The sequence below is a fragment of the Alosa sapidissima genome, chromosome 15, assembly GCF_018492685.1.
Source record: "Alosa sapidissima isolate fAloSap1 chromosome 15, fAloSap1.pri, whole genome shotgun sequence".
Classification (NCBI taxonomy): Eukaryota; Metazoa; Chordata; class Actinopteri; order Clupeiformes; family Clupeidae; genus Alosa; species Alosa sapidissima.
Genome location: NC_055971.1, coordinates 1,430,097 through 1,445,719, shown reverse-complemented (window position 1 = coordinate 1,445,719; position 15,623 = coordinate 1,430,097). Strand labels below are relative to the sequence as shown.

The following is a 15,623-nucleotide window of genomic DNA, read 5'->3' as shown; positions in this document are numbered from 1 at the left end:
TTTTTCTTTGTCTGTCTCATGTTGGGTGGCCGACTGCTGGTGAACGAGAGAAGGTTGCAACTGTGATCCGCCAGCCAGAGAAGTGTGTTTTGCTGTGTATGTTCAGCTATATGGGACTTTCTTATCACTGTGTGTAGTGTTGTACTTGAAGTGAGAGCTTTTCCTCCTGTGTGTTCACTGATATTTATGCTGGCTGTTATGGCTGCGAAGGAATTGTGAAAGTTCCAGATAGGGGGTACAAATAAATACTGTTAAAAACTATTTATTTGTTGTGTGGTTAATGTTGCTGGTGGCTCTGGGATCCATAACGAATTGGCATAGGGGAAGAGTCTGGTATCTGGGGTGACCCTAACCCTGTCTCCTAGAAAAGAAAAGTGGTAGCTCAATTGGGCTTGGCCACGACAACTGTTCCAGCAAATCACAGACGAGATACGCGTTTAGGAGAGTTTCAATTGCACGGGAGCAGCATGGGAGGGAGGGGGAAGTAGCGAGCTAGCTCTCTGTTTTGTTTGAAAGTCAACAGATGTGACGTTACCCAGCATCGCTTAGAGCACCTTTAATAGCCTATAGAGCTTTGACTCTCCCAATGCGCAAATTTTGTGTAAAATATGGACACGTTATATTTCTCTCTGCCCATTGCAGTGTGTTTCAATGCCTGTGTTTCATGAACTTAATTCTTAAAAGAATAGGCTGGACAAAAGGATACACAATTACGCAACACATTTTTATTTTATTTATTTGCTGGCGATCAGACATTCAGGTAGGGGCGGCCACAGCAGTGAAAACTTAACCATGATATTTTGAAGGCCTACTAAATGGCTTGGGCAACGGTAGCAAGATAACACGGTAGCCAGATAACATGATCAGCTATGTTAATTTGTTACAATGATAATAACTAGGGCTGTCAATCGATTAAAAAAATTAATCTAATTAATTACATACTCTGTGATTAATTAATCTAAATTAATCGCATATATAATTTTTGCTGTGAAAGTATTTTAAATATTTAAATTCAAATGAATCATTGAATAATCAGCATTAGTGACATTAAAGTTCAAAGACTCTTTTATTATTATTTTCACTGTTCAAATAATTGCCATAATAATCTATGATATGAGCTAATATGCTGAGGAAATAAATTCAAAAGTGCTTCGGGAAGAAGTTTTTTTTTCACATACAAGGCATTTCAGGCCACAGATATAACCTAGGGGACACAATGAAAATAAATCAACACTCCCCTCAATGTCAACACTTATTTCTTTGCATTGATGTGCGACTATAGAGTTGATGAACTCCGGTGATATGCAAATTCCTTGCTGCAGACATTGAAGAGGACTATATTTACACTTTATTTTTTATCAACACTATCAGGCAGTTTTTTAAAAGTAAATGTTCCAATCAATGATCCAGGCAACACGTTTTCTTCTCTCTCCTTCATTTTACAGTCTAATTTTTACTGACTAGAACGGCTCGGGGTCAAAGGTCATACGGAATCGATTAATCTGCACTAATTTTTTTAATCAGTTATTTTTTCTCAAATTAATTAATCGAAATAATCAGTTATTTTGACAGCCCTAATAATAACGTTAGCTGACTTCTTTTAATCGTACAACTCAAGTCAATTTCTCTCTGTGCCGTCAGCTGGATTGTGGTGCAAGCAGGTAGACGTCTGATTATCAAACAAGCAGTTCAACTTATTAGTGGTTCGATGCCCAGGTGGACTTAATTTTATGCTATTAAGGTGTTTGTTTTTTGGGTGGCATATTCATGGTCCTGTGCATGTAGTACTACAGACAATTTTGACATTTAAACATGTCACGCATATTTGTTTTTGTCTCTAGTTTATATCAGAAAGTGACAAATCTGCAAGCAGCCGCATCTATCAAAAACTCGTCATCAATGGTGAAACGTCATCAACGCAGCCAGTTAACATGGGAGCCAGTTGCCATGTAACACCGGCACCGTGCCGTCCCGGCTGACTGTTCAGTCAGATTTTAATAGGCCTATAATGTAAAGATTTTTCTTGCCATCTAAGGCACGAGCGCATCTGTGAGGACAAGCCTCACCAAGTAGCCCGTTTGTTTACAAACAAAATTACATTTAATTAAACTGCTTGTATGGCCAAAATAGTTTTGAACATTTTAAATATCAGTGCCAGGTGAATTAGGAAATGTTCTCAAAGTAGCCTTATGGGTGAAAGCTGCTCCCCCCCTGTCAAGCAATATAACCATACAAACGCGCGGCCTGCTCACTCATTGTTTCAAAAGGAGTAATTTCGGCTTTGTCGGAACTGGCCATTGTAGGCTACGAAAAAATAAACTTTCAAAACTAACAAAAAATATTTATCTTGTAGGGGCGGTGGTAGTGTAGTGGTTAAGGAGCTGGGCTAGCGTGCAGTAGCCGGAAACTTGTCGGTTCAATTCCCGGCTTCCACCGTTGTGCCCTTGAGCAAGGCACTTAACCCCAAGTTGCTCAGGGGACAATGTGATCCCTTGTAATATAGCTGACATATGTAAGTCACTTTGGTCAAGAAGTGTCCGCTAAATGTAATGTAAAATCTTCTTTCAGTCATTTTTGAGCAATTTTGACAGCCCTAGTCCACTGTAGGCTACGCCAATCGGCTATTAACACCTTCCAACTAGCCCCGGTGAGGGGGGGGGGGGGGGTGTCGCTATAATGCATGTGAAATAGCACCATTGAGTAGCCTATGCGAAATAGGCTTAAAGCAACACCAAAGAACTTTCCCTCTGTCGCACGCACGCAATTTGTTTATCCAGCACTGGCTTTGCAAATAACGATGTCCACAGACAAGGTAGAATATGTTGCACGATTTATGAAAGTACGATGTATTGCGACATCAGATGCAAGTCAAATTTGTAGTTTCTTATGTCTCAATCTATCGAACTACAGATCCGCTACCCGATCTGGCAAACTTACATAGTGCGGTTATAGCCGATAAAGGGCCGCAAAGCAAATGCAGAAGTGCCGTTCACCCTGTTACAAGTTGATGAACCACTGAAACGATTTTGGAAACATTATTTTAAGGTACAAAAAACTCTTTGGTGTTGCTTTAAAATCGTTCCGATCAAGTGGATTGTATGTGACTTGTCTGTTCTGGAAATTATAACCCTTATGAAAACCAATTGGCCTATTTTAAGGAGCTCCAAATAAACTAAATAAATAAAATAAACGAAATCTGCTCGAGTAGCCTAAAGCATGTAGGCTAATGATTCATAAAACATACCAAACGAAGTCCATTCTGTGGCTATTGAAATTTGGGTACTATCATGTTAACTGTAACCCACCCTCTGAAGCCCTTTGTGACACATAGAAAATACTTTTTAATGAACCTGATGTGTTCTTCACATTCTCTGATTCTAAAAATGTCATTTTTGAGTCATTAAAACTTAATACAAAGTGGTTTTGAGCCATTTTAAATCGCTCAAAGCTGCAGCGTCGCACGTTCGTAGACTGTGCGCTCCCCCTCCGTCTACTGACAGCCAGGGCGTATACATTTCTTCTACGGCTGCAAACGGGATTCACTCGCAGTTAACCAAATATTTCTTTATTAGGCAGGCATATTTCTGGCTATTAAATTATTTCTAAACCAGTCTGCTAAAGTCTGTAGTGAAGTCTGTGTAGAGTTTTCCATCCGCTTTTTATTTTGCGAGCCAATAGCCGCTTCATTCTTTCATTGCATGTTAACCTTAATGCGTAGCCAAGCCTTATGCCGTAGCCAAATAGCCTAAATAAAATTGAAACAATGCCTTCTAGTAGGCCTACTCATGGACTGATACTGTAGCTCTATTGGGAAGGACACGGCTCCATTTCTTTTTACGAGACACCCTGCTCACAAGAGCCATCTGGTGGTTGTTTGGGTTGATGCAGCGTCGTTGCAGTGTCACTGGGGAAATACAAATTAAAGTCGCGTGATCACGCATGAAGCCGGCACGCAAGCCAACGGAGAGTTGCTAGACTACCCTGGCTGCAAATTACATTTGCTGCCACTAGGGTGCATCTAGATTTCTAGGCTACTGCTTTACACCAAATAAAGAAGACTTTGTAAGGCATATTCCACAATGGGACATGCATTTATGGGGGTGTAACACACACATTTTTGGCAGAATGATGCCCAGTTTAACTTGGAAAGTGTGAGATGGTGTGTGATTCTAAGGTACAATTGTGGAATAAAGGTTTACCAAGCCTAATACCAAGTGTTAAGTATCCCTAACTTTTTTCAGCAAAGCTGTTTATTTTTTCTACCTCATGCCAATGAAAAGTTATGTCAAATTGGTATTGCATATGCATATATAAATACACTCTAAGACCTGCACATGTTTTAAGTTCAATGTGAAAAGTTGAATGTGGTTGCTGATTTTTAGAAGAAAAATGGAAGTTGTAGTAGCTTCTAGAAAAAAGGAAAAGTGTGCAAGTGGAACAATCTTAGCTTACTGAAACATGAACATTTTTCAGAACATTTTTAAGTAATATCACCATTAATCATAACCAAGATCAAGTAAAAACTGTTTACTTTACTGTATCTTCAAACAATTTTTTTTCACTCATGTTTCACTTAGACATTTGTTTTCTCCCATCTGTTGAAATTCATGAGCATTTGTATCATTAAAAAAAGTCAGAACCATGATCATTCTATGTTTTTATTCTTTTTATAACATTGTTGCTCTCTTTTGCCAGCATTTTCAAATCCAAACACTCTCGGTCCATTACGTTTCAAAACAAAAAAAATGGAATGACAGCTGGAGTGAGTGTAACCTCTATCATCCAATTTAAATTATGGATTCAATTATGTGATGGACATACAATCACTGCATTAACATTATAGCTCATGATTGAATGAGATTCTTTAAATGTGTGCTGAAATATTGCTGGGTAGTCACTGTTAACATAAACATGCAACAAAAATATTGTTTAAAGAGAACCAAATGCATATCCCAGATCACCAAACAGACTGACAATAAATAATATCAATTCGTTCATATAAATACGTTGTCTTAATCCAATCAGACATGATTGCTCAAAAATACACTATATTCCTATTTAAATATTTATAATTGAATAGTTCTTACATATAATATGATTATTTTCTATATTGCTTAGGTCTCTACCACCACACAGTACCTTTGATTAAGCTTTAATCATTTGCATACATCTACAAAATCATTGACATCACTCTTTTTTGATCAAATGGAGTGCTTAATTTCAGTGCCTTCATATTGTTATTTGAAACTTCTGATTGGTTTTACACATTTAGATGACTTTCCCTCTCAATTACTGAATAAAACAATTTCATGTCTTCCAGCTGACAGTTGATTATCCAGCATTGCCGGCTTTGATACCATACAGCAACAGGAACACAGAGATGCGGGAGGAAGCACACAAACAACAAATCACCTGTCACAACAGTTCCATTTACCATAATTTCAATTGTTGGTTTTAATTTTAACCTCCCCAGTTAAACCATTTCTGACATCTGAAGATTACAACATGTCATCCTGTGGCTCACGAGGGAATGGCCTCTTGCGTTGCACCCTGAGGCTTGAGAAGCATGAAGATGTTGCCAGGGCGATGCGACTGAAGGCCATGTTGAGACAGCGCACCTCTGAAGTAACAGGGACCTCTGAGAAGAGAGCATGGTCTCGGGGCAGCTGAGCTAAGCTCTCACACATCTCTATGTCCTTGACAATGTTCAATATCTCCTGCCTCTCCATGTGTCGAGTCATCCCACGGATATTCAGCATGGCAGACACATGCTTCTTCCTATGATGGGAGCAGATTATAGGTCATGGGTCCACTTTCTTAAAACTTCTGAGTCTGAGACCTGTCAGACACGTTGATGTAGTCTGACATGCCTTGAAAATGTTATACATTTCAACAATCAAAGAAACATTCAAAAGTGCCATATACGGTTATATTCAGGCATTATGTAGTATTCACAAGTATATATTCCTTACTCTGTGTCCTAACTGCATGTGACCATCTGATCATCGCATATGGGGATGGGTATCGTTAGGATTTTATTGATAATGATACTGCTTATTGATACCGGTTCTTATCAATTCTCTTATTAAAGGAAACATACAATGTTAAACTGTGTTTACTTCGGAGTTGTTGAATTATGGCAGTAGGTATGTAAAATGGACATACAGTGAACCTCAAAAATAAATCTCATTGTCACCTGCTTCATATGCAAATCTCACAACTTAAAAATGACTGAGGTAAAGCGAGCCAATTTCAATGAAGCCACACTTTGACGTCAAAGTGCAGGACTGCACCTTTGGTGCGACCCTGACATTTATATTAACCAACCAACTAGATCATGAAGCTCAGCTACGGGATGTCCCTCCTTCCTTTTGCTATTTGCTAGGTTTGACAATTGTCTATATGCCAGGAAGGCTCTTTAGCCAGCTCTATATTTCCAGTGGAGCATCAGTTGTGTTGTAACAGCATTTTCTGTTATATTCTGCTTTCATATTAACTTGGACACTGAATATCTTGTTTATGCACAACAAGGCAACTATTTATTGAACTATGACACACACTATGACAATTCTTCAGCATCTTAACACGCTCATTCACTAGGTGAAACACCCAACCAGGTCTGTGTAAACAGGTACACTAAAATAATAGCCGCTACAACACAGCTGACACTCCACTGGAAAAGAATTGCAATTCTAATTCTTGAAAAACATGAAAAATGCAGTCAACAAGTTTGGGTACAGTGGAGGGTATAATCATCACATTGCCCAGATAGCAAGGACACGTTGGCCCAACATTGGTATTGGTTGGCAGTGTCGGATGTGGCATTTCGTCGTTGAAACAATGTCACAACAATGTCAGCCCATCTAGCAATTGTATATCGAATGTTGGTTTATAGTATATTATGTTCGACGACAAAGCCCATGTTTAGTTGCAATGTCACTTAGATGTCAACAAAAATACAATTATTACATGACGTATGTGCAACAGTGTTTCATGGGGCAGCCGTGGCCCACTGGTTAGCACTCTGGACTTGTAACCGGAGGGTTGCCGGTTCGAGCCCCGACCAGTGGGCCGCGGCTGAAGTGCCCTTGAGCAAGGCACCTAACAAAAAAATATTAACCAAATATTTCTTTATTAGGGCAGGGCAGGCATATTTCTGGAAGTCTGTGTAGGGTTTTCCAGGCTCCATTTCTTTTTACGAGATACCCTGCTCACAAGACATCTGCCGCTTGTTTGGGTTGTTGCAGCGTCACTGGAAAAATAGAAATTAAAGTCGCGTGATCCCGCACGCGGACCGCGAGGGAAGCTGGCCAAATCGAAGTAATGCCCACTGTATCTGTGGCCTGAAATGCCTTGTATGTGAAAAAAAACTTCTTCCCGAAGCACTTTTGAATTGATTTCCTCAGCATATTAGGTCATATTATAGATTATTATGGCCATTATTTGAACAGTGAAAGTAATAATAAAAGAGTTTTTGAACTTTAATGTCACTCATACTGATTATTCAATGATTCATTTGAATTGAAATATTTAAAATACTTTCACAGCAAAAATTATATATGCGATTAATTTAGATTAATTAATCACAGAGTATGTAATTAATTGGATTACATTTTTTAATCGATTGACAGCTCTAGTTATAACGTTGCCATGTCTCAATGATAAAGATAGTCTACAAGTGGTAACTCTCCGCCATGCGCCCGATATGCAGTCCCATGTTTTGCGGATTTTTGAATGATTTCATATTGAAACGTCAACGTCCCAACAACATTCCCCCACCGGCCTGTTACGGATTTACTGCAGATGTGAAAATAGTCAATCATAACATTAAACCTACTTCTGTGCAATACAGAAGTCTGCGCAAACATTTATGCTATAAATGTGTCCATAATACATTTACAAAAACTAACCTTATTTCTGTGATTAGTTGAAGACCACAGAGCAGTTGCTCCACAAGTTCATGTCAATTTGGGAGAGTGCAGCCTGCAGCTCATGCTAACTTGGGAAGGTGGAGAGAGTTAGTTTGCTTCGGTAGGCCTACATACTTATAATTTTGAATGGCTACGTTAGAATGTTGTTAAATTAAATTGTACTGAAAAAACATGAGCAATGTCAGCGAGGTTTGAACCCATGCCTCACTGAACACATGCATGGCAGGCGGGTGCGTTATCAGAAGCGCCATCTCAAACTTTCTCGAAATAGCATGCAGCAGATTTCATCACTGCCCACTGGTTGTTTGCTACATCATTTCAATGTGGGCAATATAGTAGGCAAGCCAAACGTTGGCGATTTTAGACCCATAGCCTACAGTGAGGCCATTGTTTTTGGCACTTGATTTCGTCTTTAGAAGAGTTCGGCTATCCCTCTTACAGCCAGCAAGACAATGCAATGCAGCATTGTTGCGCTTGTGGAAAACGTTCTGAATCTCTGTGAAAAGGCTTCTATCCCAAATTAACATGGCAAAGTTGCCCATGCCTAAAAGGTCGAAGAGATTTTGCTTCTCAAGTGTTTGGTGGCGTGTTAGATAGCATGTCAGTCTTGTATTTGTCAGTGAAGCGCTGGTTTGAATCCAACGATAGTAGGGGTAGACTATATTTTGCAAAGGTTCAGTCGGTTGTTTTTGGACAGTCAAAAAAGGTTTAGTTCGGCCTATGTAGTTTTATTACTTGAGTTAAACAATTGATTTTTAGCTTTCTCCAGTTCATCCAACCGTTCTCTGAGTCTGGCGATACCACTTTTAGCTCCAACCTAGCATAGATCATTGAATCGAATTAGTCCATTAGCATCTCGCCTGCTAGCATCACATTTAAAAGTGACTAAGATTTCCGGTAATTTTTCTATTTAAAACTTGTCTCCTCTCAAGTTAGAAAGTGTAATAAGACCAACAGAAAATGAAATGTGCCAATTTTCTAGGCTGATTTGACATGACACTATACTCTCATTCAGGCGTAATAATCCAGTCACTAACCAATTTGTCTGCTGCAGCTCAACCTTGTTGCTGGAAGTTAGCCTACAGGGACTATTTTCAGGTGGTGCAAAAGCCTGTCATACTGGTGAATGTATATGCCCCTAATTGGGACGATGAGAGATTTATAGAAAGAGTGATAGCATCCATACCAAGTCTCAATTCCCATTCTCTCATTTTTGGAGGAGATCTAAATTGTACAATTACTCCATCTTTGGATCATTCCAATCCAAACTCTAATTCTCCCTCCAAAATGGCAAAGAGACTGTCAGTGTTCAGGAATCAAGTAGGCTGTACTGACCCGTGGCATTTCTATTTCCCATTGAGCAAGACATATGCATTTTTCCCATGTACACCATACATATAGTAGAATTGATTATTTCGTCATTGATTCTGCATTGCTGTCTTTGGTTAAACAAATTGAATATTCATCTATAATTGAATCTGATCATTAGGGCTGGGATAAACGATTATTTTTTAAACGATTAATCTAGCGATTATTTTTTAGATGCATCGATTAATCTAATGATTCATTTTTTCAGTCCGATTCGATTTCGATTCGATTATCTCCCCATTAATTCACTAATAGCAACTTATACGTGTTTATTTTACGACGGAGTATTAGGGCCACACATGAAGGAAAAAAAAAATTGCTATGACGAGATTAAACTCGACATGTCGATTTTAAAGTGCTCGACATGCCGCCCAGTCCAGCACATTTTTTCCACAAAAATAAATCACGCTGAAAGGCCTATATGATTCTAACTGTCTCACTAAATTGCATTATCCACCCTCAATTCTCACTGGTATCTGCTAGACAACAAGTACCAAAACATGATTAGTTCATAGATTTCATAGAATGTAAAATTAATTTTATACAACCCCACCCCCATCTTGCCTGTTCATAATTCTGAGAAATTCTTGAATTGTGTGCATGTGTGCGTGTACACGTTTATGTTTATGTGTGTGTGTGTGTGTGTGTGTGTGTGTGCATGTGCATGCATGCGTACATATGTCTACTGTGTGAGTATGTGTCATACGTATGATTACTGTGAATGTATGTGTATGCGTGTGTATCTGTTTATGCACATGTGTGCACATGGAATGGGTTAGCATGACCCCTGGAGGCAAACATACGGAAAAAAATGGTCATCCTAGGCCCTACGGTAGTGATGGGCAAATGAAGCTTTGGTGAACCACTAAACCACAGCAGTGTGAAGCTAGCGACACTAATGAAAAAATCCAATATGTAGATTTTTCAACATAAAAGTCCTTACCCAAACCAGTATATGTAGCCAAAAATATTGGTTTGCAAAGGACTTTTATGTTGAAAAATTGTTGGTGTACGGTCACTAAATGTACACATAAATTATTTTATTGTAAGGCCCCCCATGAACGTGCATTTGGAGGTTGTCATAATGATCCTACACTTTTAATTTCGTGCAGTTTTGACCATATCAGCCATAGATATTGTGATGAAAACACCTAATTTTTTGCTTTTTAATTTTTAACTAGGTGGCGCTATACATGAAATAAGTGGTAATGGGATGGGTTGACATGCCCCCTTAAGACCAACATACAAAAAAAGAGAGTTCTAATAGGCTACTACATCATAGCAATGGTTATGATATTAGTCTTTTTAAATAACATCATACACTTGTGTTCATAAGTTTACATACCATAACAGAATTTTTGAAATATTGGCTAGTTTTTGGAAAATCTTGTTTTATAATGGAATGTGACAAAAAAATGTCATGGGCTTGAAATTACTTACGATCACTGACTGCACCTTTAAGAAAGGCATCTTTCTCTTCATGGTCCCTTCTTTTCCCTTCATGAATGTTTTTTTTTTCAAGTACAGAATAAATGAAAGAAGACAAGAAAAAAGATACCCATTCCAAAATGGTAATTGAGCAAGGTATTTCATCTCAAGTTGCTCTAGGGGGACTCTCCCTACTACATAAGTAGACACCTTTTCATTTTATATGTACACCTAAGCTTGACATGACTGTACGTCCTTTTAAAAGTTGTTTTGTTTTGGTCAGAGTGCACTACACAGTCCTTACCGCATATCAGGGAATTCACGCACCAGGATGCCTACTTCCATCTGGATGGAAGGTGTATCTTCTAACAGGATGATCTCTGATAAGTGTGGGATGGCATTATCAAGCCATGAGGAGGGTGATTCCTAAGAGGCACAAACGTATAGATAGAAGATCCTGTGAGTGAATGTACATGTACATTTATTCATTTGGCAGACCCATTTATCCAAAGTGATTTACAGCAATAGAGTAACATTTAAGCATTTTAACATACGAGCTACAGCAGTAGAATAACATTTTAGCTATTAAAGGTGCTCTAAGCGAACAGTCACTTCTGTTGACTTTCAAACAAAACAGAGAACTAGCTCGCTACTTCCTCCCCCTCCCTCCCTTGCTGCTCCCGTGCAATTGAAACTCTGATTTGCTAGAGCAGTTTGTTATGTTTTTATGGGCTAGGTTTGCCCAGGTTGTTTTTGTTGCCGTTTTTGGAGCCTGGGCTGTCCACAGAGATCACATCTTTTTTACAGTGTATTCAGGACACAGACAGCTAGCGAATGGTTAGGTGATGTTTGCAGTAAGTGACAAAAAATGTGTGGCATCGCTTAGAGCACCTTTAACAATGTAGCCTCATGGATAAGGTAATGTCAGGAAATATGCCACCGTGTGACACTGTAATGGGGGAAAACATGAAGCTGTATCAGTATATTAAGCACCAAATTTGATACTGCAATGTTCATTTGTAACGTTCTGTGTAACCTACATGTATTTAGAACTATCGTGCAATATGCTGTTTCACCTTGTAGTGGCGCTCAACCTTAATACAGCCCCACGGAGTGCGTAGCTGGAAAGGTGCTTAAGCTATGGCAGAATGCGCGCAAGTTTTATAGCCTACATAAGAAACGCTCCTCCCAAAACTCGTAGCTCCCTCTATCGCGCTTAAATGACAGATTTAAGTGAGGTGGAAAGTTAGGCCTAGGCTAAATTACTCAGATAGACCTACAATATTACATTTTGAAAATGAACGAACTAAAATAAAATAGCCTACATTTTAATTAAATAAATAATTATCAAATAATTATTTTCAAGAGCTGAGCCGCATCAGAGGGATCAAAGAGCCGCGGGTTGCCGACCCCTGGCCTAGGCCTACTATCTATTACAACTCTATCTCTTTAATTCAGCTGTCTGGTTGAAGCCTGGACATATTGTAAACAAAGTAGCTGGTAGTTGGCTAGCTTAACATATTCTACTGATTGGACTGTTCAGTTTCCCCATGTGTGTTTAAGTTTCAAGGTAATACTTGTTCTCCTTGGGACAGGCTCTTTTGGGAAACATTGGTATTGAAATGATCAGTCAACTTGAATGCAAGAGTTTTAAATAAATATGTGCAGCATGCTAATGAAGCTAAGCGGATTTAATAGTAATTTAGCTAGTCGTCTTCTATGCGAGCTTGCTTTCACGATTGTGAATGTTTTATTTAGATTGTGTTGGCCGAGTTGCGCGTGTCCATTGAGCGAGAGAGAGAGGTAGGGAGAGCGTATGAAATTATTAACTAGACTGCATTTCCAGCGGGAACTGCGAAAGTGTGCTTGCCCTGGTCCGGTCACAAACGTGAGACAGTGACATACGCTATGCTGAACCTGGCTTGATCCAAGCATTCTGACAGTGCCTTTCAGTGTTGGAGTAGTGACAATACCTCAAAAGCTGTATTCAACTATTGCCTTGCGGGGTGAATGCGGTTCGTTGGATTTTACCTGTGGCCTGCCTTCGAATTTAGCTTCTATGACTAAAAACAACAGCAGTGATTGGCTGCAAAAATAAATAATGTCACACGTCTTGCACCTCTCAAACTGGGCTATCAGGTAACCTAGAGTAAAATGTGAAATTATGAAATATGACTAAGGCATTAAAATGCTGCTTGTTTGTCAGGATACTTTTTCACTGATTTATTTAAAAAATATGAGCTATGAGTGTGAATGTTATATATTCCATCCCCTAATTCTGTTTTACTGGTTTATTTGACAAATAATCTATATGGATTTGCTCTATAAAGACCTTATGTCTGTTTGGGATTGTTTTGAGAGCCTATTGATGTATCTCAGAATAAAGGAATGTCCACAACATTAGTGATGGTTTTTTTGTGTGTGTGAATGTATTTTACTTAACTCATTGAATGTAGCTGGATACGCATGTCTCTAATAGCCACAATAGGAGTAATTTTAGCAACACCGTATTTTGTGTGGCCCATAACGACCCAGTGGATCATGAAAATGTGCCAAAATTCACATTCCTTGCTTGTTGTTGGTACATTAATCTCAGATTGCCACTTATCTGAGATGTAAGAGTTCAGTATAGGTTTAAGGTCTGGGGCAGGGATTTGACATTCTGTGACTTCTTCATTGAGGGCTTGCTTAGCAGCACTGTCCGCTTTCTCATTTCCCCTCAGACCAACATGGCCTGGGCCCAGCAAAAAACTACACTCAAGTTCTGGTTCTTTAGACTTTCTAGTTGATCAAGCTCAGCTTTGGTTGTACTTTTTGCGTGACATTAAAGCCTACTGGAAAGATTTTTAATTGCAATTTAATTGAATGCAATTTACTTTTGATTAAATAAAATTAATTTATTGCTCTCACCCATAGTTTTCTATTTATTTACAAATGTACATAGGCCTACTGTAATTCATTTATACATAGTTATTCTACTGATCTTTATACTATTCATCCTGCACATAAACTTATTCTTACTACACTTATAATGTTGTTTCTGCACTACAATGACACTGTTTCCACACTGCACGTTAGCTGTATGTACATATCTGTTATATATTTGTCATATTGAATATCCATATTTATTATATTCTGTTAATACACTGCATATATCTATATTATTATTTCTACTATTATAATGTTACTACTACATCTACATACATTATTCTACTTATTGTATGAGATAACTTCTAATACACTTCACATATTTATATTTAATTCATATTACTCTAAACCACCTTCTGTAAATCAACTGTATACTACTGTCTACATTGCACTATATTTCTTGACCTGTCTCTGTATATTTCATCACCTTTCTATACTTTGCATCACATTGCATGCATACTGTAGCTACATGAATCACAGCTAAGATCCTTGGTTGCTATGATAGTCCATGAGCCACAGGGGGTCATCACTACCACTTGGGGGGGCAAATTCTCACTATATTTTTCTGAAAGCTACATATCTCTGGAGTATAAAATGGTATGATAGCAAGTTGGATCTTGTAGCTTTGTGGCTGTACAGGCCTTCAAAGTTGACCTCTGATTTGAAAAAAAAAGGAAATTCCGCCTATTGGCTTTTTTTGTTAAAACACTCATAAGAGCCCAGAAAATAATCCAAATCTTATTATTACTGATGCATATGTGGTGTTTGATGTTGGCATACATATTTTGACTCATTATGTGATTTTGCTCTTCATTTTGGTTGATACAATTCAAGATTTATGTGCAAAAAAAAAGCTAATTTGAGTTTTCAGAGCAACATGTTATGGCAATACCTGAATGCAGACCTTATTGATCATTACTATTCTACCTTCCTTACTTTCAATTGCGAGTTGAAATTAATGTTAAATGATGACATACATAGGTCTGCAGTAGAAATGTTTTTTTAAATTGTAGCTGAAACGAGTACAAAAGATCTTTAATCTATTCATTGAATTCATCGTCAGAACAGGAGCACAGAGGATGCCATCTCTATGGCACTTCACTCTGCCCTGTCCCACCTTGACAATAACAACACCTATGTAAGAATGCTGTTCATTGACTTCAGCTCAGCTTTCAACACCATCATCCCCTCCAAACAGATCACCAAACTCAGTGAACTGGGCATCAATACCTCCCTCTGTAACTGGATTCTGGACTACTTGTATTGCATTCATTGTGTCTACGCTTGAGATAAATAAGTTTGGTTTTTCTTTTATCACATACACATATATTGGTATATGTTTTTTCTTTACCTTAACATGTTTCGACGTATACTTCCATCTTCATCAGAAGGTCACACGGTGGAGTAGTGTGACTTGTTTTTATCAGCTGATGTTGTTACGGAGGTTTGATCCACCTGTCAGTTTTTTGACAGGTGGACCACACCTCCTGCTGTCAGTCAGCCGCCCCCCAGGACGGCACTCCAGGTATGGGAGAGCACATGCTCCCTCATCTCTGTTCATCGTCTTTGGGCTCCGCTTTCTTATTTCAATCGCCTCCTTTATCCAGCGGTGGTATCGGTTGTTCTCCTGCTTAATGACTGGCATGCAGGTGGTGTGGTTCACCTGTCAAAAAACTGACAGGTGGATCACACCTCCGTAACAACATCAGCTGATAAAAACGTGTCACACTACTCCACCGTGTGACCTTTTGATGAAGACGGAAGTATACGTCGAAACATGTCAAGGTAAAGAAAAAGCATCTACCGTATGTGATAAAAGAAAAACCAAACTTATGGATTCTGGACTTCCTAACCAACAGACCTCAGTCTCACCTGAGACCTCACCTCCTCAACCATCGAACACCAGTGTACCACAGGGATCTGTGCTGAGCCTTCTCCTCTACTCCCTCTTCACCTACGACTGCACAC

General features: G+C 38.8%; 1 protein-coding gene across 8 annotated transcripts in view; it reads right to left on the bottom strand.

The window, feature by feature from the left end:
- Nucleotides 1-4,640: 4,640 nt before the first annotated feature.
- Nucleotides 4,641-15,623, bottom strand: part of exoc3l2b (exocyst complex component 3-like 2b) — a 163,646-nt gene continuing 152,663 nt past the window's right edge. For 7 of the 8 annotated variants that reach the window (XM_042063814.1, XM_042063815.1, XM_042063813.1 and 4 more), the window contains 2 exons: nt 11,032-11,153; nt 4,641-5,778 (listed from right to left, as the gene is read on the bottom strand). In XM_042063814.1, coding sequence (XP_041919748.1) covers nt 5,499-5,778; nt 11,032-11,153 — 402 coding nt within the window. In that variant the 3' untranslated portion in view covers nt 4,641-5,498. The remainder of the gene's footprint in view (nt 5,779-11,031; nt 11,154-15,623) is intronic. The other variant, XM_042063817.1, reaches the window with a different exon arrangement.